This window comes from Malaclemys terrapin, chromosome 22, assembly GCF_027887155.1.
Source record: "Malaclemys terrapin pileata isolate rMalTer1 chromosome 22, rMalTer1.hap1, whole genome shotgun sequence".
Taxonomy (NCBI): domain Eukaryota; kingdom Metazoa; phylum Chordata; order Testudines; family Emydidae; genus Malaclemys; species Malaclemys terrapin.
This window is the reverse complement of record NC_071526.1, coordinates 8,927,884-8,954,202: the sequence shown is the minus strand read 5'-3', so window position 1 is coordinate 8,954,202 and position 26,319 is coordinate 8,927,884. Positions and strand designations below refer to the sequence as shown.

General features: G+C 48.3%; 1 protein-coding gene and 1 non-coding gene across 5 annotated transcripts in view; both read left to right on the top strand.

The window, feature by feature from the left end:
• PHACTR4 (phosphatase and actin regulator 4) overlaps nucleotides 1–19,918 on the top strand; it is a 104,527-nt gene extending 84,609 nt beyond the window's left edge. For 3 of the 4 annotated variants that reach the window (XM_054011815.1, XM_054011814.1, XM_054011813.1), the window contains 12 exons: nucleotides 792–968; nucleotides 1,534–1,614; nucleotides 4,984–5,148; nucleotides 5,265–5,633; nucleotides 9,720–10,302; nucleotides 11,264–11,490; nucleotides 12,876–13,032; nucleotides 14,512–14,567; nucleotides 15,780–15,841; nucleotides 16,854–16,991; nucleotides 17,824–17,900; nucleotides 18,603–19,918. In XM_054011815.1, the coding sequence (XP_053867790.1) occupies nucleotides 792–968; nucleotides 1,534–1,614; nucleotides 4,984–5,148; nucleotides 5,265–5,633; nucleotides 9,720–10,302; nucleotides 11,264–11,490; nucleotides 12,876–13,032; nucleotides 14,512–14,567; nucleotides 15,780–15,841; nucleotides 16,854–16,991; nucleotides 17,824–17,900; nucleotides 18,603–18,618 (2,108 nt within the window). In that variant the 3' untranslated portion in view covers nucleotides 18,619–19,918. The remainder of the gene's footprint in view (nucleotides 1–791; nucleotides 969–1,533; nucleotides 1,615–4,983; nucleotides 5,149–5,264; nucleotides 5,634–9,719; nucleotides 10,303–11,263; nucleotides 11,491–12,875; nucleotides 13,033–14,511; nucleotides 14,568–15,779; nucleotides 15,842–16,853; nucleotides 16,992–17,823; nucleotides 17,901–18,602) is intronic. The other variant, XM_054011817.1, reaches the window with a different exon arrangement.
• A 6,194-nt stretch (nucleotides 19,919–26,112) lies between these two features.
• Nucleotides 26,113–26,319, top strand: LOC128827945 (small nucleolar RNA SNORA73 family). Its single transcript, XR_008443133.1, has one exon. It is a non-coding gene; the product is annotated as a small nucleolar RNA SNORA73 family (small nucleolar RNA).

Sequence of the window (26,319 nt, the reverse complement as noted above, 5' to 3'; positions counted from 1 at the left end):
AACTTGCCTCATAAGGAGGCTTTTTCGATACAGAACTATGTTCCATAAGTATATCCTCTCCTGCTGCGTTCTCCTGGGAATTCCAGTACACTAGGTGGAGTGCAAGGTTTCATTGTGTTGCTTTCCTGAGTTTTTGTTACTCTTGGCCCGGTACTGTTAGCTTGTTATGGGGGTGGGGAGTGGAAATCAGTTCTATTGTATACAGCCGTTGAGATGGGCTGATAACTTCAGTAGGTTCTGTCTAAATACAGTCATGGAAGTCTGCCATGCTATAGTACAGAAGGTATTTTATTCATGTAACTACTTGTGTCCGGACCAGTTGCTTCCAGCTGAGATCAAGAGACTGCAATAAAGCTTTTTGTTTGTGCTCCTAGTGCTAAATTATAGCACTGTACAAATATTAACTAAGTCACAGACTTGCATCCGAAGAAGTGGGCTGTAGCCCACGAAAGCTTATGCTCAAATAAATTTGTTAGTCTCTAAGGTGCCACAAGGACTCCTGTTCTTTTTGCAGTTACACTTGAGGGATTTTTAACACATCGCAGTATGTCTTTAGCTTGTTAGCACTGAAAACTTCACTCGATTGCTTCCCTACTCCTGTTCAATACTGACTGGTTATGTGAAGGCATGGAGTCTTGCTATCTCCTCTGCATGAATTTGCATCACTCACTGCTTATCACTTTCCCGGTATCCACAGGTGGGTTGGCAGGGACTGGCTGGGTGGGAAAGGAGGGACCTCACGACTGTTTCACTGGAATAGACCCGTGACTTTGCTTTTTCTTTCTGTGTAGCTGAGGAAGTGGATCATCCACCATCTGACATGGGGATGGGGGCTGATGTTCTGGAATCTGGAGACACCACACCCCCCACCAAGAGGAAAAGCAAGTTCTCCGGCTTTGGCAAAATTTTCAAACCTTGGAAGTGGAGGAAAAAGAAAAGCAGTGACAAATTCAAGGAGACTTCAGAAGGTAACGCATCAGGCTTGGTGCTGGTCTTGAAGTTTGGTTTAAACACTTTTCCCCACTGGGGAAGCACATGCCAAGTTGTTTCATCCTTTGCAATTAGCCATCAGAGCAGTAGCAGCTATGGGTGAGCTGCAGAGGCTGGCTGAAGCCTTGCGTCCCAGTGCTGGCGTGTTTGGGATCAAAGCTTAATTCTTTGCCAGTGATGGGACAACAAATTCACTGATCAGAGGCCTCAGCCACTGGCTTCTTAAAACCGCAGCTTAAACATCTTTTAACTGTAGAAAACAATATTCGGAAGAGTTTTAAAGATGCAAGATTCCTTAGTTAAAAGGAACTTCTCCAACGAGGCTTAGGTTGGAGGAGTGACTGTTCACTTCGCTAGCATTATATTCTGGTGTGTGAATATAGGTTATTTTTAATTCCCTCCCTCCCTCTTCTTCCTCCATGCAAAATGCAGCAACTTGAGCCAGTTTTATTTCATCCACAGAGCCAATACATTTAAAACCCATTCTTTGGAAACCCTCCTCTTGCCCTGTTTTCTGAGTGCTTTTTTTCAATTTAATATCAGTTTTAGAACGAAAGATTTCTATGCGAAAGCCAAGAGAGGAGCTGGTTAAAAGAGGGGTTCTGTTGGAAGACCCTGAGCAGGGTGAGTTTGCAAATGAACCTGTCATCCGCCTATCTGTGTTCTGTGTAGCTGGTCTGCCTCTGACATAAACCCATCCTTGTTGTTGCACCTTTAAAAAATAAAATACAGTAAGTTAAAGGCTGTTTGCTAAACGTGCCCTCCCGTCCCTTGTCTGTCCTTTGCACACGCTCCCTGTCTGACTCCAGCACCTAGCTAGGAAAGCCGTGTAATGAGGAAGAAATTCCTAAGATAAGCATTCCGTGTTCTTATGCATCTTCCTGTCTGCTGCCGGCAGGGGAATTCTGTGTCGCTTCCTGTCGTGTCTCTGTCATATCTGTATCTCTGCACAGCCGTTGGTACCATCCCTCCATGTTCCTCTCCTTCACATTCATGCTCATTATAATCTCCAGGTTGTTCTGATCATGTTTCAGTTTATATCCTAGCCCCAGTGAGAAATAGGCTATCTATAATGTTGAATTTGATTTGTTTCTAGGGCTGCAAGGCCAAATGAAAGGAAACAAAAATTCAGTGCTGCTTGTGTAGAGGCATTCCATCAAGGAGGTGATAGGTGTCTTTCACATGCCTCTGAGACAGGCCTGTAATGGTGCATTCATTTCTGGGGTCCTCCTTATCAGAAAATTGTAGCCAAACTGTAGGAAAAGCAGCAAAAAATGATTAAAACAACTCATGAGGAAAGATTCTAGTGAAATAGGGTGAAATATGACTGAAGTAGTCCACAAGTATTTGAACCTTGTGAACACCAAGTTAAGGGAGGAATTTTGTGTGTTCAAAGGTGTGTAATGAGAGGTCATGGGATGAAACTGAGGAAGTGAAAACGTAGGCTGGATATAAATTTCCCGAGAGAGATGGCAGACGGGGAAAGTGTTCCGAGGTATAACAAGGGGGTGGCATGCAGGAGTGTAGGTAAGAGGTGGAATTTTGTGTTTTGGCTGCAGTCACATGACCTGGGTTAGGAAGTGGAGAAGACAGTTACAATAAGATTAAACAAAGTGCTAGAAATAAAATGTGGGACCAGGCAAGCCCTGTCAGGTGGACAGATTTTAAATCACAGAAATTGGAGATTGACTCACTGATATTTTTGTTGTAAGTCAGTGGGAGGTTTCTACAGTTGGTCGCGTTTTAAATCCTGCACTGAGAAGATCAGTGTATTTTCTGAAAGATAAGTGTTCTGGAGAGAGCAGAAAAAGTTTTTACCCACTTGTATACGCTCTGCTGGCTTGTGGGTTCTGACATTCAGGTCTCAGTGGCTCATTTTAATAAACTTCTTTGCTGTCCTTAATTCAGTTCTACACAGCTGCATTGTGTCTAGTATTCACCTTACAAATTGCAAACAGGGCAGGCTAAACTCTAAATTGTAACATAAATAAAGGAGAGCAGCTGGCCGGGACGTGAAAATAGCTGGAGTTGTGGCAGATACAGGAGGGCTGTGTGGGGAAGAGGTGTAGAGAAGGTGGTTTATCCACAGTGGGGACATAGGGAGTGAGTACCAGATGAGCAAGGAAAGCAGACAAATTCCTTGAGGCAGGCTGGCTCAAGCTCATGGAGGGCTTTAAAAGCAAAGACGACCATTTTGAACTAGATTATGGAAAGCCACTGGAATTGAAATGGCTGGGGGTGAGAATGAGAGAGCCAGCCGCAGCATCCTATACATGCCAGAACCTGGAGAAAATGAGAAGGCATAAGGAGAGAGTTTGAATAGGTGAGGCGGGGCAGGGGGGTGTAATATCTAGGGAACTGTCCAAGGGAGATGATAGGCAGATTTTAGGACAGCGTTTCCCTGTGTGAGGGAACTCGTACGGAGGGCACGAAGGACTAGTCAGATGCCATCCGGATTGTCCTCCAGAGTCCTGGTTTCAGTTTTAAAATTAGTCTCATGTTTGCAAAGAAAACCATAAAAACACTCCTACTGGCGCAACAGTGGCACAGCTATGCTGCTGGAGTGCCATGCTGCAGACCCTTCCTACAACGACAGAAGAGGTTTTGCCATCAGCATAGGTCATCCACCTCTGAGCAGTGGTGGCTAGGTTGACTGAAGAATTCTTCCATTGATTTAGCCATGCCTATGCTGGGGGTTAGGTTGTTCAGGGGTGTGAAGAACCGTAGCTATGTCAACCTAACTTTTAAGGGTAGACCAAGCTTAAGCAAATTTAACCAACACAGCAACATCTGCCTGAGTTCTCCGAGAGCTTGAAACAATAGCTGAGAGTGAAAAAACGTGTCCCATCAATCAAATGGGTGACAGCTAAGGTTAGGTCTACACTACAGCTTATGTCAGCAAAACTTATGTCACTTGGGTGTGAATAAATCACCCCCTGGAGTGACATAAATTACACCAACATAAGCACTTGTGTGCACAGCGTTATGGTGGGGAGAGCTTCTGTAATACTATATGGCAGGGCTGAAAGGGTGTGCGGCTGGCTTTGTTTTCCTGAAGAAATGCTCAACTTTCAGAGTTTAGGGAACACTGCTCTAGAAGACGTGGTAAGAAGGAGTGAGGATTAAGGTTGACGAAGGGTATGAAAACGCGTGCTGGACCTAAATCAAAAAGGAAGGTAGGAGAGATGGGACTTCATTTAAGGAAACTCCTCTTCTCCGTTGTTCAAATGTTTGGGGGCTGCTCATCGTTCTCCAGGGCAAATGCTGCAGGAATGCCATGTACAAACCAGTACGGAAGGTATCAGTGCCCTGGGAACACTGAATGAATCTTGTCTTCAGAACAAATTTATTGTACATACAGTGGGAACCTGGCCAGCATTTTGAGTTCTGTAACGTAGCAGAGTACAGGGATTCATTAGAAAGCCCTTCAAGTAAGCTGATGCAGAAGGCTACAAGAACTTGATTGCAACTGCTGCTGGATTTCTGATCATGGGATAGTGCTGGCCTTGAAGGCCATCCTATCTTTGAACCTTGTAAATATGTTCCTTTGTAAGTGAGCCAATTGTATGGGAGACTGAGGGGTGGGGGGTGGGGGGAATAAACGGATTGTTGGAATAAACCAGAGTTACAGGAGATCAGGCCCTATACTGTCTTTAGCACATTGTTGTTGAAATCAAGAGCTCCAAACTAACTTGGTGCTGATGTTACCATGTGCCATTTTATGCAGAAAGTAATTCTAGGACCAGATAGTCCAGAAGTAAAAGGAGTGTTGTGGATACTTGCAGGTTTTTAAATAGACAATCGTTGGCAATCTGTTGCCAGTTCACTGCCTACCGACAGGTGTGTTTCATCAGACTTTAGATCATAGAAGTGGAAGGGACCTTGAGAGGTCATCTAGTCCAGCCCCCTGCTCTCATGGCAGGACTAAGTATTCAGTATCTTTTGCCTTTTCTGACGGTTTTCTGTTCATTCCTCACCCCCGTCCCCTCACAGATGGAGAGGAACCAGACAAACTCAGCCATACTGCGTTGAAGAATGGGCATACAGTCCCCATTGGTGGTTCTGGGATGTCAAACCTGGCCCACCTGGAGGAAGAGGCTGGGAAGAAATCAAGTCTTAGAAAGTCTGTTCCAGTTGAGGAACCAAAGAAAAGACCAGGTAGGAAACCAGGCTTGCTTCAGTTTCTCACAAAGAAATACCTGTTTTGAAGTCTCGTCTCCTGGGTCCCCTCATTCCAATCTCTATAAGCACTTGTTTTGTGTTTCGTTTTGCAGGCTCGTCCAGTAGCAATCCCAGTTCAGAAATGGAGCCTCTTCATGAGCCGCATGCACCCAAACAGCCTTTGCTTCCTCCGAAAAGACCCTTATCCTCTTCTCAGGAGGCAAGTGATGTGCAGGCGAGGGATCCTGTCCCTGCCAGCCGCACTACAAGGACTGCATCCTCCTCTACTGTTACTGCCGCCACCAGCGTAGCAAAGACGGTCAATTCCACAGTCGCCCCTTGCCCAGCCCCCAGGACTGTGCTCCCTGCTCTTGCCAGCACTAACACTACTGCTACCACAAGTACAACCAGCGTGGTGCCTGCCAAACAGCCCCCCATCCCGCCCCCGAAGCCGGTGAACAGAAATAGCAACCCTTTAATAGGTAAGTGTCTGCCTCTTTGCAAGTGGCTGTCAGTCAAACCTAGGAGGCTCTTTCGTTCGTTCTTTGAGATTGCAAACTCTGTTTGGAAGGGAAGATTTGTGTTGCTGTGTTAGTACAGTAACATGTCTTGAAGGCCTGTGAGCTAATCAAGGATCTTCAAAGCTTGACCACTGGACAGGCGTGGAAACTGGGTGAGCTCTGTTGGTGCTGGTCCCATCAGCACAGGGCAAATGTTCATTACTTTCAAGTGGCACTACAAACAATCTGCCTAGCACAGATGTATCCAGCCGCTGATCAAGAGAGGCAGTCTCTAGTTTTTCTGTTAAGGGTAGTGATTGAGGTTAAAAATCACAGTTGTAAGAAAGTATCTTTAATCTTCGACCAATGTGGAAACGTATCAGCTGTACTGGACTGGAAGGCTTGGGATTGTTAGTGGGTCTTAGAAGGACTTTCACCTGTAAATCACCAGTTGATATGATCAATGGAAGTTTTTGGTTACAGCCGTTTGGTGTCCTCATGAACTGGTAAGTCCCAGTGGGAAATACCCCCATGACAAATCACTGTGGTATTTGGCACGGATCGGTGCCATTGTTGCCAGTTGCAGCAGCGAGGCAAAGGACTCGGAGTGGACTATGGAGTCTGAACTGCCCCCTTACTTCTTGAGGTGCTTCCTCAAAGTGCATTGGCAAGGCAGGGATGTTGGGGAAGCATGCCCCCCTTGCTGCTGTGGATAAACGGAGAAATTCAGGGTGCAGGGCTGCTCATCTGGCAAACCCTAGAGCACTAAAACATAAATTAAGAGCCGATTCTTCCCAGTGCTGGTTAAATAAAGAATTCAATGCATCTGTTTTCAACCTGTTTTAACAGAACATGTTGGGGGGAGTTTCTTGCCATGCAGTTAGCCCAATATTAAGTGTTGGTCTCAGATGCCTTGGTTAAATCTTGAATAAGTCACAAGTGAAATGTGTTAAGTGGACTGAATGAAGCTGTTAAAGGACAATCCCCATCTCATAATCACTGCACAGCTCTGTCACTAGTCTTTGGACAGGAGCAGCAGGGAGTGCCACAGATCAGCACGGAGATGGATGGGCAGAGCTGTGGAATGAATCCATCTCTAGAATAGTGGTGGCTGGGCTTATGCAGGTCTTGTTTGGGAGGCATTGGCAGAGCTGTATAGAGAAAGCCAGCGCAGGATTATCTGCAGTAGGCTTAGGTCAGTGCTTTCGTTTCCACGAGCAAATAACACGACTTCTCCAGGCTAAAAAATAAATACGAACCAAATAATTCAGTTTTTTCTGCTCTGGAATGCTCTCTGCTCTAGCAGGTTTTACAGTTGAACTTTGCATGGTATTAAACTGCTGTTTGCCAGATGACAAAACTAGTCTGACTGTTCCTGTTGTGCATGCAAGGAAATACCTTCTTTGCTTGCTTAAGCTGCTTGCACACAACATGGGTGGTATTTGAATGCCCCAGCACTAACTGCAGATAGCGCTGAGAAAAAAATGTAATGAAAGACAGCAAAGTGTCATCCTGCTGCTATCCCCAGGGTAGGGCCTCAGACACCTATGGTGGAGGGAGTGAGAGGAGTTGTAAGTAGAGCTGAAGAGCTCGCACCTGTTTTGCTTGCTTTGCCTGTTGAGAATCCACATCCAAACAGCAACCGATTTCACAACTGTACTCTGTACAGACCTACATTTCAATGCTCAACACGATGCTGTGGGTTCTGATACAAAAGGATTGAAAGCAGGATTGGAGTTAGCCATTCTGCAGTATCAAGCCTGCATCGTTTCACTAAAGGGTGAAATTGAAGGGACGTGTGTTTGGATGGTGTGAACACCAAGGAGGGGAAGAAAATATTTAACACCTAGTAAAGGTATAACTAGGAACAATGGATTTGAATTAGGCAAAGGAACATACAGCTGGAATGTCAAGAAGTGTTATCCAATGGTGAGATTGGGGAATAGGCCCCCAAAGGAATTGATGAAAGCCCCAGTGATTGACAGAATAAAAACTAGGTGACAGAGCACAAAATGGAAGGGAACAGCCCCGCACTGGAAAGAGGTGAATGTGGCTAACGTAACCGGTCTCTTCCATCTCTGCTTTCTCATTCCGTACGTTAGGCTCCTATGCCGCTGGCCTCTTAAACGACACTTGGCAGCAGGGTAGGGCTCAGGAAATGCATAACGAACTTTTACCCAACAGCAGTTCGCAGTGTATGCATGGATTCTGTCAAGGCCATGCCAGGCAGGGACAGCTGTGTCATTCACACCAAAGTGGCTAATTTAGCCTTTACTAGAGTAATACGTTGGCTTCTATGTTGGATCAGAGGAGTTTGTACTGTCCTGGGTGCAGCTAAACTAATTTTTAGCCCAGTGAGAGAGACCCCTTTGCCTTTCTCGTGAAGGGAGACAGATTGGATTCACAGCACCCTTGCAGTAGGGCCTGGTCCTGTGGGTGCTCTGCTGTTCTAACTCCCATTTATGGGAGGTGCTGCTACTTGGCTCCTCTCCGAATGAGGCTCTTAGTACCCAAACCTGATCTCCTAGGGCTGATCCTGTGTGGCTTTGAGCAGCACTGAAAGCAGAAGTCAGTGGGAGCCGAGGACATTCAGCACTAGATAGAATCCTGGCCTTAATCTGTAAGGGAAAAGTCTGTAAATTCTAAACATCTGGAAAACGTGTCCACCTCTGTATTACTGTAGTCTTCCCAAAAAGCACAATCTCCTCATCCCTTGCTGCCTTTTGTGGTTCTGCAGCACCACTGGACTAGTAGCTCGTGTTCCAGATCTGGGGAATTCGTTGATACAGATGTGACTGTGGTGGTGAAAACAAGCAGACATAGATGAAAACTGATGTTTTCCAAGCAGTTTGGTAGGAGGGAAATTAACCTTTCGATCCTAAGAAGCTGCTACTGCATAAATACTAAAGGCCAAAAAGCCATTGCCGAAGAGCCTGGTGCATGACTTTATTAATCCCACTCCCACCTGCTCCTGTGGGACCCACGGGATCCCAGTCCCACTGCGGGGCTCTGCACTGCAGCAAGAGTCCAATGTCCTTTTTAAACACTGGGCGTTCTCCTGTAGGACGGAAGTGACATGCCAATTTTGGGAGCCACTACTGAAGACTATATTTTCTGGATGGGGTACATTACATTTGGGCCCCAGCCCTCTTCCCCTAGTCACATTGTTCTTGTCATTCTCTCCTTGATCAACATCAAACAGCACAGACCCCTGCGTTAAGTTCAGGCCTGCCCCACAAATTGGGGAGGGACTTCCCCAGCTGTAGATTTCATGGGTCCTATAAACCCTTCTGGACGCATGAGGATTCATGACATCAGCTCTGCCTTAGATACTAGTGACCACAGTAGAACCATAGATGAGGGGTAAGCTGGTAACCGGATTTATGGTGACCTACGTGGTGTAGGGAAAGCACTTTCATGCTGGCGAGGAGTGGCTGGCAGTAATGTTCTCTGTGGCTAGCTCTGACCGCTAAACTGAGTGTGAGCATGTTAGCGTTTCAGTCCCACTGACTTTTGTCTTCAAATAGCAATACCCTAAAAGTGGTGTATGAAGGGAAAAGCTGTGTAAGTCCAGGGTTTTGCTGGGGATGTTGTATCAGATTCCGTTGTTGCGTGATGGCTGTAAGTGCAGACACACAGTGCCCTGGTTGCATTCATTCCTTTGCTAAGTGAGCAGCATACTGATCTGCATGTCCTGCACCTGCCCAAGAAATGCTGCCGTTCCTCTCACCAAGCCAACCTTCCCTGCAAAGTAGCGAGACGAGCAGGAGCTCTTCCAGCCTGCTCACTCTTGGCTGCTGTCCTGACTTCTTACCTTAGTAGCTAGAAGAGCAAGTGAGAAGCTTTGCCACCCAGTTACCTCTGGCATCTGGCTTTAGGGAGCGAGCAGCTGAGACTGCAGGAGGTCATGCAATCTGATCACGGTCTCAGTGGGTCAGAATCTGCCTGCTTCTAACCACTGGGCCCTGTAGCCTCCTGAGTGCTTTCTGGGGTCAGGTAGTGGATGAGTGAGGGGTCCGGGGCTATGGCAAAGCCCTAATAAAATGTGGGATCTCTCTTCTCTTCCAGCTGAACTGTCTCAAGCAGTGAACAGTGGTATGGGTTCATCAAAGCCTTCCCCGCCCCTACCACCTAAGAGAGGCATTCCATCGAACATGGCACCCTCGCTGGAGTCAACTGCTGCCTCGAAACCACCAAGCGATAGGGTAGTGACAGCTACTCGTCCCGCATCGATACCAGTGCATATCACCGTGTCTCACCCACCACCGTCGCCTTCTCCGCCGTTGCCCAGCCACATACCTCCCGAGCCCCCGCGCACGCCCCTGCCTGCCTCCAGCCCTGCGATGGAACCCCAGCTCTCCCTGGAACTGCCCAAGGAGACCCCTCCACAGGAAGATCTCAGGTCACTGGAAGTGCCCAAGCGGGCGACAGAGCAGGGGTTCGGAGAACCTCACGTGCCAACGCGGCTGCCCCAGATCCCACTGCACATCCGGATCCAGCAGGCGCTGACGAGCCCCCTGCCCGTTACCCCACCTGCAGAGGGGTCGCACAGGGCTCACTCGCTGCTCTTCGAAAACGACAGCCTCTACGAGGACAACGGCACCCTGGGCCGGGCCAGGTCGCTGCCAGTCACCATCGAGATGCTGAAAGTGTGAGTACAGACTCCATGCGTGCAGGAGCACTGACGGGTAGGGGGGCAGTCAGGCACACAGCAGCCTGCACTGTGGAGTGGGAACGCTGCGCTCCACGTCCTAGGGCAAGACCCATGATTGTGGAAAGTGCCCCGGGAATTGAGTGTTCGGAGAAGTGGTGATCACCTTGGTACCCTAGGCAGGAAAAGCAAAAACAGTTCAAAGGAATCTAGGTATTTAATTGTACCGACAAGACAAAGTGAGATCCTCAGTTTCTTCATTCATCCATGACCTGCTTCTGATGACCTAGAGAGACTGCTTGGGATTTGATGTGGTAGTCTCCCACCCCACCTCACGCTCACACATACTCTCTCTGCTTGGGTTCGGCAGCAGGTTTGAGCCCTGAAACCCCATATGGGGTTGGCTGGGGATGGGGGAGAAAGGGGTTAGCCCCAGGTGCCTCAGACAACCCATCTCCTTGAATTGGCGCTTGCCGAGCCAGGCGTCTTTCCGACTCTTCAGGAAGGAGGGATGAGGCAGGGATTATGGCACGGACCTGCGAGCAGAGCTCGTTCAACCTGCCACTGTTTTGGACTAGCCATGAAGCAACCCAGGAAGCTTCTTGACTTGGGCTCCCCTAACTCCCTTAAGTGCATTTGAAAATCCCACCCGTAATCTCTGTCTCAGTTGCTGCAGTTCGTGAACGTTAAAAGCACGTTGACATCCCTGGAGGGAAGGGAGTCTGAATACTCTTGCTCGTAGCTCAGCAGGGCTTCCACGAAAGAGTGTGGGGTAAAAGGGGGGCAGCAGCCCCAGGCAAACAGCCATTGGCTAGGAAAGGGTTACAGCGCTAGACACCTACCTTCCCTAGATAGGCTTCCATTGAAATTGTCACTGGGGCTGGGGATGGAACAAATCCCTGACCTCAAAGTGAATCTTTGTCACTGTTAAAAGAAATAATAATTGTGTGCGTTTTGTTAGTCCAGATGATGTTGAAGAGGAGGAGGAAGCAGACCAGGAGGGCGAACGGAGTTCAGGTCCTCACGTTTACATTGGAGATGCACCATCTGTCACGATCATTCCTAGGCTAATGCCACAGCCCCTGCAGGAGGAAGAGGAGGAAGAAGAGGGGATGAGTGATTCGGACTCGGAGGGACCCATCCTGTATAAGGATGAGGAGGATGAAGAGGAAGATGAAAGCCATAACAGTAAGGTTTCACCGTTGGGAGGCCAGCTTTACTCCTACACACACAACCGCACTTAGACACATCAAGAGCCAAACCAAAAGTCTGGTCAGTACAGTGTCCCACAGTACAGTGTTGGCCTCTTGGCTTCCTGACAGGCTACATATCCACAAAGTGCGAAGCAACGCACACTGGCAAACATAGTCCCAACTGTACATACAAAACGATGGGGACTGTTACCACTCAAGAAAGAGTTCTTGGCGTCATCGCGACTAGTTCTCTGAAAACCTCTGCTCAGTGCGCAGCAGCAGTCAAAAAAGCGAACAGAACGCTAGGAACCGTTACTAAAGGGATAGATAGCAAGACAGAAAATACCATAATGCCGCTATATTCATTTCTGGTACGCCCACACCTGCAATACTGTGTGCAGTTCTGGTCGCCCCTTCTCAAAAAGGTATAATTTGGAATTGGAAGAGGTACAGAGAGAGGCAACAAAAATGATTAAGGGCATGGAACACCTTCCATATGACAAGAGATTAAAAAAGACTGGCGCTAGCCACCTTAGAAAAGAGACAACTAAAAGGGGGCGGGGGTGATATGAGAGTGGTCTATAAAATCACCAGTGGTTTGGAGAAAGTGATTAGGGAAGTGGTGTTTAGCCCTTCACTTAACACGAGAACCCAGGGGTCACCCAATGAAATTAATAGGCAGCAGGTATAAAACAAACAGTCCTCTTCACACAAAGCACAGTCAACCTGTGGAACTTGTTGCCAGGGTGTATAGTGAAGGCCAAAAGAATAACTGGCTTAAAAAAAAAAAAGGTTAGATACGTTCATGGAAGATAGGTCCACCAAGATGGTCAGCGATGCAACGCCATGCTCTGGGTGTCCATAAACCTCTGTTTGCCAGAAGCTGGGACTGGACAACAGAGGATGTATCACTTGCTAATTGCCCTGTTCTGTTCATTCTTTCTGAAGCATCTGGTACCAGCCATTGTCGGAACACAGGGTACTGGGCTAGATGGACCATTGGTCTGACCCAGTATGGCCGTTCTTGTGTTATGCTCCCCCTTCCCACACTCCCTCAAATACCCCAACTGCCAACCAGCCCGTGTAGATCCCTGCCTGATGGGGAAAATGCCAGCAGGAGATGCCACCAAAATAGGAACCACACACTCTTCCAGCTCCCTCTCTCTAGCCAGGATGGCGGTACTCCTTTTACCATCCTGCAGGCTGTGCTGTAGCTGCATTACCTTAGTGACACTGAGCTCCTGCCAACAGGGGAGCTGTGGTACTTGACCATTGTGTGTGAGAGACGCCAGGCTGGCCTGTGGGTCTCACCGCTTTTTTACAGCTTGGGGGCACAACTGTCTTTACTCATGCAAGGATCCCTTCTTCCCTTTCCCACAGGCGCTCTAGCTAACAAGGTGAAGAGGAAAGATACACTGGCCATGAAACTGGGCACCACGGCCACCCAGGAGGAGCTGGAGGAAAAGAACGCTTTCCCTCGGAAGAGCAAGGAGGAGTGGAATGAAATTCGGCAGCAGATTGGGACAGCGCTGATCAGGTATAAAATGCAGAGGAAAAGAGAAATCCTCTCAAATCTTCGGCAGAACTAAGGGTGAGCCAAAAAATCTGCTTGCCTGAAATGTGGCAACAAAGAGGCTTTTTCTCTGCTGCCTTGGGGCTGGGGTGCTAGGCTTGCGTATCATTTCCCTCTGAAATAATGTAAAGACAAGCAGCTTACATGTCACACAGGGCAGTTTCCACTGTTTGGGAGGGAAGCCATTTGAGCTGGAAGAGCCAACTCTTCCTACCCCCATAGCCTGTCAGACTTCTCATTTCCTGGATTGAAGTGTGCTGGTAAAAAGAAAGTTCCAGATTGAGCCGTGATGTGAGCAACTTGGCAGATGTAATTTGGAAAACAGGTGCAAGTGGCAAGATCGTCTAGCTCGCTGTACGTCGGCATTCTGTGGGTGGCGCTGGTACTGCACTTCCTGAAGTTAGAGGGTACGACTCCCTTACCCAAGGGCTGAATTTGGCCTGGGGAGGAGTGGGAGTTCTGTGGGGGTAAACTAAAAGCAGGGCTGCAACGTGTCTTGCCCTGGAGGGACACACTGGGAACCCCTCTCGTGCTGCCCACAGCTGAGTTGGATTCCCTCACATCCAGTTGGGATTCCCGTGCATTGAAGTTTCTGGGCTGCTTCAGCCCTTGCTGTGCTGGCAGTTCTAAGAACAGGAATTGCTGTCGATATCAGGTACCTGTCTGACAGCAGCCAATACCAAATGCTTCAGAGGCTTCTTTGCTTCCACTCACTGTTCCCTGTTCCTCCTGCTCACCTCAGCCCCTGGGGAGAGAAAGGAGGCAGCCAGATACTTGACCAACCAAACTAGCCCACTTCAGCGGCTTCTCACCTCCCTCCACTCCAGACTGCAGTTGTGCACTCGTCACCAGCGTGGGTGCTCTGCTGCATTCAGACAGCACGAGGGGGCAGGCCCCTGGTTACCAGTGCGCTAGGTGTGGGGTCAGCATGTGCCACCCAGTTGTGCTCCCACTCCTTGGGGTGGAGAAGGAAGAACCATGTGACACACATTGCAGAGTGGCAGCTGTGCCTTGCTTTATCTGACATCCTCACGCGGGCTGTCTTCCTGCTCCGCTCCAGCCCTCCCATACGTGAAAGTTAACATGTTTGAAGCGGCCAACAAATACAGGTGCACTAGAAGTTACACTGTGAGACCATTTACACCCAACTTCTGACCAGCTTGTCCCTCCTGTGTTACTTACACCACTGCTGTCTGGCCCAGACAGCTCCACGGGAGCAGGACCCAGTTAGGCCAAGTTCAGTCTAGTGGATTCTGCTGTCTGGGTGAAAAGTTGTGTTAGCGGGTGGAGGGCAGAGTCAGTCATGAAAAAGGGGAGCAAGACGATTACAGTGAGTATCGTATTGACTCTCTTCCCTGCTGCCTCCAAATGAGTGTTTGTGTCGGTGTGTCCTATGGGAATACGGCTGGGCAAGTGTAATGGTTTTTACCTCCTCTTGTTTAGGCGACTAAGTCAGAGACCAACAGCAGAAGAGCTGGAGCAAAGGAACATACTTCAGCGTGAGTAACAGCAGCTCTAAAGCTCCCAAACACTTAAAAGCATTACTGGTTTTTTCTTTGTTTCATTAATTTTCTCTTAATGCTTCACTTTACTCCAGATGCACTGAGATCTCTTGGGCAAATTGGCTAAATACAGAAGGGCCGCTGCTTGGCACTGTGGTGACAGGGCATTCTGTGGCCTGGCTACACCATTGTATAAAAACAGTTTCATGAGATTTCCCAGTTACACTGTTACCCAGTAGAAATGGTTTGAATTATGATTAATAAATGGGACTCCATAAAATCCAGAAGCCTGCAATAGAAGGCCCTGCTTCTCAGTTGTAGCATCACGGGGGTGCAGGGGCAAAATGTATGCCTTCAGCAGTTTTCGAGCAGAGTTTTGGGCCCGTTTACAAACTGTACTGAGCTAGGGTTAATACACTGTTCTGTATCCCTTCTGTGGGGTACCAGCAAACGCTGCCCTGTCTGAAGCTTCCTGGACAAGAGTGTGAACACTCAAGTAATTTACCCCTGAAGGATTGTGAAATAACACGCACAATTTCTTCCCATGAATTTATTAAAGAAAAAGTGTTTTGCTTGGGTGTAAACATTCGACTGCAATATGTGCAGCCCACAGATCACTGCATCGTGCTATGGCATAAAACCCAGCAGGTGACAATGGTCTGGCTAGCTTTGTTGCCCATGATGAAGGCAATTAGAGTTAACAGTGTAAACGGCGAAAAGAGACAAGACTTAAAAAATCAACTCTGGGAAATAAAATGTCAGCTTAGAGATGAATTTAAACAGAAATTTCCTTCTCTGTATTGCTCTTTAACCATTAGCATAATAGATTTAGGGGAGGGGGGAGGGAATTTTCAAACACCCATTTTAAAATGTGACTTAGACCCACAGGAGCCAAAGTCGCTCAGGTCCTTTAGAAAATTTTACCCAGAGTCCTCTGCTAGCCTGGAGAGGGCTCTGGTTAGCTACTGAACCATCCTGAGGTAAGGCCCATTCTGCCATTCATAGTCTATGGACTGTTTGATGAGTAAGGATGTCTGATTCAGACCCTAGCGCTCTCAGCATGCCTGCAGTTACTGTGGACAGATGGTAGGAGATGCAGATATTCCACTGATATGAAAAGCTGGTTTTCTGTGTTCAGGTCTTGACCGTGGTTTTCAACGAGTGGTGGTGACACTGCTTTAAATGAAACATTTTTTCCCCCCTTGCCAGAAAAAAACGAGGCTGACCGGCAGGCTGAGAAGCGGGAGATTAAACGCCGCCTCACCAGAAAGGTACTGCAGTGCTCCATGTGGTGTTTCCCGTCTCTCTGATCTGTTGTGGATGGTGGCGGTAGTAAGCACGCAAGAGAACATAGAGGGATGGGGGGAGTCATAAGACTGCTCTGTGGTTATCCTGAGCGCTCTGACTGTAGCAAGCTGGGAATTGGTCTGGTCAGTCGAGGTATTCCTATTGCACCTTTCACTGGGGTGTCGGAGTTCCATATTAAAACAGCAGCGGCCATGGGTTTTAAACTGGTGGCCTGAAATCAAGTTCCTAAATAAATGCCTGGGAGAAACTGATGGGAGCTGCAACTGATTAGCCGTTGTCTTCAGTGGGATTTGTGCCCAGCACCTTGGGAAAAACAGGCCACTTCTATTTGGGTCCTTAGACATGGACTTAGGAATCTAACTTTAGGCAGCCAGGTTCGAAAATTGTGGACACTATTTCCAGAATGGGGTGTGAAATGGACAGACTATCCCAGATTCTAACGCTGTGTCTCCCATATACCAACGGGATTAGCTGTTGATCCCAGATGGGTCTAGCCCACGGGGACAGGGTTAAACTTGTCCCATACTTGTGGCTGGGAGGGAATTTTTACAGAGCATATTGATATGGAACTTGAGTGAATGTTGCCGTTCCCTGGGGCAATAGGGGGGAATCGCACATTAGAATCAGGTTAGGGGTGTATCCTACACAGTCAGTTTCCTGCAGTTGCTGTATATTGCTGTATCGAGGTCCTCCCTTCCATCTGTTCCTGTAGCTCTCATTTGAAATGCCATCCGGGCCCTGTGCACCTTTTACACTACAAATCCTACCATAGACTCAAGTCACTGATGAGGCGATTATTAACTCTTCATTCAGGACAATACTGAGGTGCTTTGTTGCATTCCACATCACAAGCAATGATCTGTGGCTAGTGATCTCTCTTATATGCATGATAAAGATCAAATGGTGGGGTCTTTGGCTAGAATGTACACTGGTGACAAGTACGGTTGAAGCTGATTTGTCTTCTGTTGCTTTCAGCTTAGTCAAAGGCCTACAGTGGCTGAACTGCAAGCTAGGAAGATCCTGAGGTTTCATGAATATGTGGAAGTGACAGATGCTCAGGACTATGACCGGAGAGCAGATAAGCCATGGACAAAACTCACACCTGCTGACAAGGTAATGGGGAGAACACTCTTCCCAACCCTTGGAGCCTCAGGTTTGATACCCTAGGCTCAGGTATGTGAGCAAAGTAAACTTGCTCTTCTTCCTTTTGCTTCAACTCTTCCATGTGGTGGGACCCTGGTCTCCCTCCCCTCTCCTGAATGACTCATCCCAGCTCCCTAGCCCCATCCTGTTGAGCACCCACCCGCTACCAGCACGCCAACAGTTTCCTGTTCTCTACACACAAGGCCCGTTTGGGCTCCATACCGCTTCCTCCCCATTCCCAGCCCAATCTCCCTCTTTTTGCTCTGGCCTCTGATCTGAAGGAGTGGACAGGAGCCAATAGCAGGAGGAAGCAGGATACAGATGCTGGGAAGACCCAAGTAAGAGGGGGATGTTCTTGGCAGGCTATGGCTGGCCTGATCAGGATTGCTGCAGGAAAGTCTCAGTCCAGTTCCATGCACCATCATCCCTTAGGAACTGGGCAGGCCTCAGGGTATCAAGCATCTGGGGATTAGCCAGTATTTTCGGGTTAACCTGAGTCTTGAGTGGGGTTGCTGAAGAAGAAATGGGGGAGCTGCTGAGTTTGATCTCAAGTACCTCACTTGGGTTACAGCTGTCTGCAAGCTCCCTCTTCAACGCCGAGGAAATGGAGGCTGTGGGTAGTCCTGTCCATTTCAAAACTACATGTGCCCTTCATTTTATTCATTAAAAGTCATTGAGATGGTGCAGACCAGCCACAAGCAGATTTGTACATGCAGCACGTCCTGGGTCTATGTAAATCGTCGGTGGGGGGGAAATATACAGTGCAGGTGAACTGAAAGGATTTATTTCCCCCTCCGTGCAGGCTGCCATCCGAAAGGAACTGAATGAGTTTAAAAGCTCTGAAATGCAAGTCCATGAAGACAGCAAACACTTCACACGGTGAGTGAGACGAGACCCTAGGCCTCCACACAGGCCATAGCTGCTTCTGGTCTTGCTCGTAAAGCTGTGCTCCGAGCCTCTTATGCCAAGAGCAGGTCTGAGCCTTAATATTGAGTAATGAGCTTTAATCCCGTCTGGGAGAAATAACCAGAGGCAGCTTTCACAGACCTTTATCTTCACTTTCTCCAGTGTGGGGGAGCTGCTTGGGTGCACCTGCCTGTAAATGGTGGGCCTGGAAACTGGGTAATGGGTTATTGAGCTTTTCACCTGTACCTTGTGGGTTCAAATCCCGGTAAATCAATAGTGAGCAAAAGCTGATACACCACTAACCGGCTGTTAACTAGTATGTGAAACAAGTAGCCAGGTGCCCACGTTACAGCAAACACCATCACAATTCCCTCCAACTCGCTCCACAGTCTCTGCGTAGAAGTGAATGGAGAATGAAAAGCTGCTCCCCCCAGCCTAGAGCTGGGAGTGTTTTGGCTTGGCAGTGCAGGAGAAGTTCTTTCTCTCAGGCCCCACTGGGGTGGATTGGCGTGCAGGGACGTGAAGTGCCTCTAAAATTATTACTGAGAGCCCAGTGATTTCACACCGTCAGTGCGGGGACACTACCAATTTATTAAAGACAGCCTGATATTTTAACATCCATAACACTTCCTTCCAAATTCCAGGTGTGACACTGGTTTTACTCTTCTATTTTAGGTTCCATCGGCCATGATCCTCCAAAAGAGGGAGTGAGCGAGACCAGAGGAGAGAGAATTGAAAGCGCATGCTATCTCCATCTCCTGGACAATATAGTGGGAGAGAACCTTGGGGCTCATCCAAGCTTTGCCTTGAAAACATACCCAGAAAAGGGCTCTGAGCTGGGGCGCAGGGGGATCCTATCTGAATGTAGCGCATTTCACTGGAACAAACGCATCTCGAGTGCCATCAGGCTGGAACCGAACACTATACCTCGCATGAGACAGCAATACTCCCCATGGCATCCAGCATCTCGGCTCGCCTTCCTGGGGACCACACCCGCATTGGAACAGAGCTCTTCCACCACTCCCCCAGCTCCCTTTATTGCTCCCGCGGGATGGGCCCTGTTCTCCACTGTAAATAGTCCTTACGAACTGGTTGGAACTTTTTCTTTTTCCCTTTTTGGTAAGGGGGGAAAAAATAATCTAAGCTCTGATATTCCAGAGAGCTGGGAAGCATGTGTGTATATTTGCTGTGTACAAAGGAAACCTTTTAAAAAAAAATGCTGTCCTGGCAGGAAACTGACATGTGACTATTTTTGGTTTGGCTTGTTTCTTTTTAATGTACTTAATATTCTGAATCACTACTGACCAATGGTATGTTGCCCTGGAAGGGAAATGTATAGATCTTAACAACATATGCTGCATCTTGTAAACTTAATTTTTTATTTTACAAAAACCAAACCCACGAACCTGCTCCTGTGCTAACAGACCTTGTCTTGAGACAATTAAGTCTTGTTTAACAGGAGCTACAGACGCAGGAAATGACGGTTGCCTTTTAAAGTTTTGTTTTTAATTTCAGGAAGTTGTGGCATGTAATAAGTTTTCTTTGATTGTGATTTCCTCTATTTTTTTTTTTTTACTCTCCCAAATCAGGGTGAAACTTGCCTTTTCCTATTCTCATAGCGAAACCTACTGGAAATTCTGAGAATTACACTGTGGAGAGGAAGAGGTTTTAAAAAGTGACCTTAAAACCAGTCAGTCTTCTGAGAATGTTCTCTTATCAGTTCTTACTGAATGTTTTTAATGCTGACATAAGCCACTGCTGTAGTGATGTGCACAGCACTTGTCCCGTGGGGGTGAAGTGACACTTGGAATGAGGCAGGGGAGATGTTACTCAAGAATATGGGGGATTGGGGATTTTACGGGGGGGTGGAGGGTTCTGTATTGTTGGATCACTGGCGTGTTTTGTTCGTGGCTTGTTCACTCTTTGCTGGAGGTCACTCTCAGCTTGTGCCGACTAGCAGTCGGCATTAGCGTGCTTGAGGGCTGCACTCATGAATCCTATGTATGCCTGCCTAGTGTGGAGGCCTTGTCATGTTCTTGGTACTGCCCTTCTTCCATGATGTGCCAAGTATCTGCTGGGCCAGTCCTACGGGGTGTAATGTGGCACCCTCATCTGATGCCTTCACACCCCAGGAGATCCAGTTAATCCTTGTTTCATCTCAGTCATCATACTCTTAGTGCAAGGAGTCACTGGGGATAATTTCTTGTTTCTTCGGGGTTCCCTCACTGTCCCCCAAAACAATGATTCACAAGCAAGAGGCAAAGATTGAAGTTCCCTTTATAGAAAACAATATTGAACTGGTGCATTGTACTTCCAGATAGCTTCCCTGATGTACAAAATCTCTGTAGAGTAAATGATTGCATTGTATATCTGTCTTCCTGTTGACAAATTTTAATTATTAAATAAAAGTATTTTAGGACTTTTTTGTAAACAAAACAACTTGTCTTTCATTTTGTGCCACTAGCAGGAAGGTGAGAAATAATGGGGACCACTTCAAATCCCAGCCGAGGCAACACAGCCTTTATCCTCTTGAGGAGGAGCAGTTAAGTTCTGAGCGGTTTTATTCTTTGCAGGTCTGTCAGATGAGACCATGACTAAGGTCCTGTCCACCTTAGACTGAAGATCCTCAGGATGTTGTTTGTAAGGACAGGGAATGTTGTTGTCCTAGTGCCTCTGACCAAAATTTCCTCTCACCTGCATTGTACAGCAGACTGTGTGCTAGCTGGCTGCTGCCCTCAGAGCAATAGCATTTCTGCCATGTTGCTATATAGTAGGTTAAGGCCTTTTGACTCTTAAAAGATGAAATACTATATAAATATGATATTATGGTAGCTTGTGTGCTGGAGTACATTTGCTTCTGTGGATTTGTATATGAATGGGCCTGGGGAGAACCATTAGGTTAGTGAGGTCCATCTACTCACAGGATTTAGGGACCTGTTCGAAGTTCTGTGGGATGAAATAGAGACTGATTTCTGCCAGTGCGCTCTTACTGAGGCCTGCTGACGTCTTGCTCTTTGGTATCCACTGCTGACTTTGTCTCCAAACCTTTAGGCCTGGTCTACGCTACCCAGTTTTACCCAGGGCTGGCCCTAGACAGGGGTGGCCAACCTGTGGCTCCGGAGCCACATGCGGCTCTTCAGAAGTTAATATGCGGCTCCTTGTATAGGCACCGACTCCGGGGCTGGAGCTACAGGCGCCAACTTTCCCATGTGCCGGGGGGTGCTCACTGCTCAACCCCTGGCTCTGCCCCAGGCCCTGCCCCCACTCCACTCCTCGCCTGAGCCTGCTGTGCCCTCCCTGCTCCTCTCCACAGCCTCCTGCTCCCCAGGAAACAGCTGATCAGGAGGTGCAGGGAGGGAGGGGGAGGCGCTGCTGGGTGGGAGGCGCTGGGAGCGGGGTGGGGGAGCTGATGTGGGGCTGCTGATGTATTACTGTGGCTCTTCGGCAATGTACATTGGTAAATTCTGGCTCCTTCTCAGGCCCAGGTTGGCCACCCCTGCCCTAGACCAAATGGTGCCCCAGGTGAGGAGTGTCTTCAGTGCCCCTCCCCCCCACCCATTTGTTAAACTTTTGAATAAATTATTTTTAGTGCATTTGTAGCCCATTTCACGACTTTGATGCACGATTTGCATGCATGATTTTTTCCTGTCATAAGACGATACATTTGCATGCTAGAATCTGTAAACCTGTATTTATTCATGCCCTATATAACCAAATAAAAGTAGTTTCCTCTAAAAAAGTGGTTCTCAACCTATCTACCATTGTGGGACGCATCCAATACTACCTGTATGGCTCTGAGGATGTCACATGGGCTGCAGCTCTGTGCTGATTGGGCCACGGGCCACAGGTTGAGAACCACTGCTCTAAGGATATAGAAACTTTTTAATTTTAAGGATAACTGAAATGTACTAACATCAAGACGTTGAACTGTGCATCAACATCAGGTGGACCAGTATTAAACAGTGTTACAGGAAATGACAGCCTTAGCATTGGAGAACCTGTGGCACCTTAGAGACTAACACATTTATTTCAGCATAAGCTTTCATGGGCTACAGCCCACTTCTTCAGCTCACTTCTTCATGCCTTAGCATGTTAACCCTGGTTAACCCACCCCTTATATAGCTGTTAGGGCACGACTGACAATGTTCTAGGCGGTTCAAGGAAAATGTCGTTCTCCGTCCTCAGAAAGTCTGGAAGGTTCCATGAGATTCTACAAAGGTCCAGAACGTTCTAGGAGGTCAGTGAAAAATGAATCCGCAGATGGAATACCTGAAACATGTTACTTCATTCTATTTCCCCTTTCGTGGTTAACACCAAAAACAGCCCCCCAAGCCCGGTGCCCCAGGCAGTTGCCAGGCTCGGTGATATTAACAAACGTGCAAATTTCACTTTTCACAGCATTCTTTTTATTACCCAGTCCACACAAAAAGGAACTCCCCCTCCCCTCCTCCCCCGCACACTAATTGCAATGATTTGGCTGGGTAGAGGTGCATGTTTCTTTGTCCTAAAGTTAATTTCTTTTAGGGGAAAGTCTGTGCGGCTACCAGCAAGAGTTGGTGGCCATACATTGAGGCCACGCTAGGGTGACCAGATGTCCCAGTCTTATAGGGACAGTCCTGATTTTTGTTGGGGGGGGGGGGGGGGTTATATATAGGCTGCTATTACCCCCCTCCTGATTTTTCACACTTGGTGTCTGGTCACCCTAACACCTAAAAGTTAGTTGCAGGAGCCCCTGGCTGAGGCAAAGGGTGACCCCTCCCCCTCTCTGTGTGGGCCTGCTGTCCCCTCCCCCATTGCTGGCCTTGGGCAGAGACAGGGTCCCCCTGCAGGGGGCGCTGCCTGGGTTTCCCGCCTGCCGCCCGGGGGAGTACGCATGCGCTTCAGGGAGCCCCTGCCCCCGACTAGAGAGCTATGGCGCAGCGCACGCGCCGCAGGCTGTCGCTCACCCACGAGGCGCTCTGCGCCTGTGCCCGCCCCGAGCGACGCAAGCCCCCGCCCCCCCCCCGCCGTTTCCGGCTCACCGCTGCAGCGCATGCGCTCTGAACCAGCTCTTCCCGTCGTGCCCCGGGCGCTATAAATGTTCGTTGCCCCGCCTCCTTCGCTCTTTTCCCTCGGAGCGAGGTGGGCGGCGGGAGCGGAGCCGGCCTGGCTGGGTGAGCGGTGCGCGTGCGTAAGCAGCCGAGATGGGCGCGTGGCGGGAGGGAGAGAAGGGGATGGCGGCCGAGCGGGGTCATGATTCCTTTCCCGCCCATGGCGAAGGGGAGGCCGGGCTTGGGGCCAGGGGGATTTAGTGCCGCTCTCGGGGACGGCGGCCGGCGGGGATCATGATTACTCGCGGGCCCGCTTCGCTGATGGGGGGGGGGGGATTTACGTCTCTGCCGCAGCCTCAGGACACCCCCGCATGCAGAGCAGGCGCGGCAAGGCCGCAGCCCGGGCCCGCCCCCTGACTGGAGCCTGGGGCTCAAGCTGGGCCCGGCCCTGGGTGGGGGGAGGCCGCGGGCCGGGCCGGGCCGGTTCAGCTTCCGACGTGGGCACCGGGGGAAGCTGCTCTCTCCTGGCCCGGCCCGCGTGGCGCACGGGGCTCCGGGCTCCGTGACGCGCGGCCCCCTGCCACCGCGTTGGAGAAGGAGCCGGGCCCCTGGTCTGCAGCCTGCAGAGTCCCGCTGCGTCTCGGAGTCCCCGGGCTGGGACCAGGAGACAAACCGCGCGGGAGACACTGCAGGACCCAGGGGCGTCTGCTCGGGGGACGCCACGTTCCGCCGCCCCGTCAAACTGCCTTGGCTCCCTGCTAACAGCTCTGTCCTTGTTCTCTTCCAGCGGCTTCGCAGGCAGCGCTCCTGGCCCACGAGGTGAGGACTTGGGTCACTTATGATTTTGTGTCAGAGGGGGAGCCCTGTTGTCTCGAGCTGTAAAAAGCAACAGAGGGTCCTGTGGCACCTTTAAGACTTAAAGGTGCCACAGGACCCTCTATTACTTATGATTTTGTATCAGAGGGGTAGCCGTGTTAGTCTCGAGCTGTAAAAAGCAACAGAGAAGTGGGCCTTCACCCCTGATAGCTTATGCGCCAATACATCTGTTAGTCTTAAAGGTGCCACAGGACTCTCTGTTGCTTTTTATGACTTTGTGTGTGTTCATGAAGGTACCCTTCCACTCCCTAGGATTGTTTTCTTGCACACTTGGGCTGGGTCTGCATGGTAACCCAGATGACCCAAAATAACATGGAATCCTGGAGATGTAGCAGGCTCGGCAAGGGTAGCAATGTTTAACTAAACCTGAACCACCCTGATAGAAAGCCGTAGGTGGTGATCCTACTTTCTCACAATAGAGGAGCACTCTGTTGTGTGTCTGCAGGATCAGGCTTTTGGGGGAGCATGGAGTGGTATATTTGAAATCTTGTGTCAATAAGTGTTCTCAATGTAGTTGGTGTTGGTCCTGCTTTGAGCAGGGGGTTGGACTAAGATGATGACCTGAGGTCCCTTCCAACCCTAATATTCTATGGTTCAATGCATATATGATTTTGTATAATAACACTGCTATACAGCCAAAATGCTTCTGAAATAAATGTAGTCAAACTTTACTAATTCTGGATCACTGAGAACGAAAATGATGCTTAAAATTGTTGTTTGGCTCTAATTTTCAAGATATGCTATTGGGTCAGTATATATGACCCTTGACTTGGGAATGGCGGAGGATAAGTGAGTTATAAAGGGAAGGGATCTCAATTTAAACCAGAAATGACTAATATACATCTTTGACTGGATCTATGAATAAATCTATGACTGGGTTTGGACAGTACTTGCTTTTTAGGCAAAACAATGAATGATGCAATCTGAAGCTGGTATTGTGTCATACATGATATGATTTGCATCATGTTATTCCTAGGAGTCATGGATGATGCAATCATAACGAAGCTTACATCACTCTGCTGAACAAATTGCCCTATATCAGCTCTAGAAATCATACAGTGTTGTGCTCTCTTATTTGTCAGTGTTTGATTTTGCAAGGGGACACATTTCTGTTTAGCCAAAGTGAGCAGAGATGCCTCATGCTTGTGTGAACAGTGCAGATAACTTCTGCTATGTTTGTGGTGAAGTGACTTTTGCATCACAAAAGCGCAGTATAACCACTATGGTTAAGAAAGCCTATCACCTTTATTTTGGCTGCAAAATTGGAGATCAGGACAAGAGGTGGGTCCCACACATATGCTGCAACACTTGTGCAACAAATCTTCGCCAGTGGTTGAACAGGAAAAGGAAATGTATGCCTTTTGCAGTGCCAATGATTTGGAGAGAGCCAACAGATCATACCAGCAATTGTTACTTCTGCATGTTGCCTCCAGTTGGGAAAGGTGTGTCAAAGAAGAAAAAGTGGACTGTGCTTTATCCAAACATTCCATCAGCTATACGCCCAGTACCCCACGGAGAAGGCCTGCCGGTTCCTGATGCACCAGAATCATTCTCACTTGAGTCAGACGAGGAAGAGGATGAAACTTCTGGTCTTGAACCATCAATGTCACAGGACCCACATTTTCTCCCATCCTCCTCCTCTGAACCACACCTCATAACACAAGGTGACCTGAATGACCTTGTCAGGGATTTGGAACTACCCAAGAGTAAGGCAGAGCAGTTGGGCTCCAGACTACAGCAGTGGAATCTCCTGGCAGGTGATTTTTATTTATATAATCCTTTTGCTGATTTTTAAAGTGTTACATAAACAGGACAGGTGAAATATTATCATGTAAAGCAACCATAAACACATGAAAAGGCCTAGGTTTACAATTTATGATTAAAACTCCACTATCTACACAATATACATAGACGTAAAATGTAAAAACTTAAATATCTTAGAAACTTAGAAACATACTTAGTAGCCAAAAGTATGTTGTCGCTTTGCCTTTTCAGTGACTGATGATAGATGTTTGTTTTGGTCCATACAAATTTCCATTTTGATATAGATCAAATATGAATTCTAGTTCACCTACATCATCCCATTTCAGTGTTTATAAAACAGCCTTTGTGTGGTCCATTTGGTCAAAGGTCTGTCTAGCACATTTGTGTAACTGATGCATGGTGTATACCCATGCTTTGCATTGTGAGGTTTGGGCGACTGCATTGATGGGGTCAGAATTCAGTCAAGTTTAGCATCTGGGAGGCTAAGTGGGTGGACTAGAATACATTATTTCAATCCAACGTGGGCATCCGGAGAAGTTGCTCTCTCTTGGCTCTGCCCGTGTGGCGTACGGGAGCGTAGGCTTTCGCGCTCCATGACGTATAGTCCCATTCCACGACGTTGGAGAATAAGCTTGGGCCTCTGGTCTGCAGCCTGCATATTCCTACTGCTTCTCTGAGTCTTTGGACTGTGACTGAGGAGATAAACCATGCAGGAGACATTA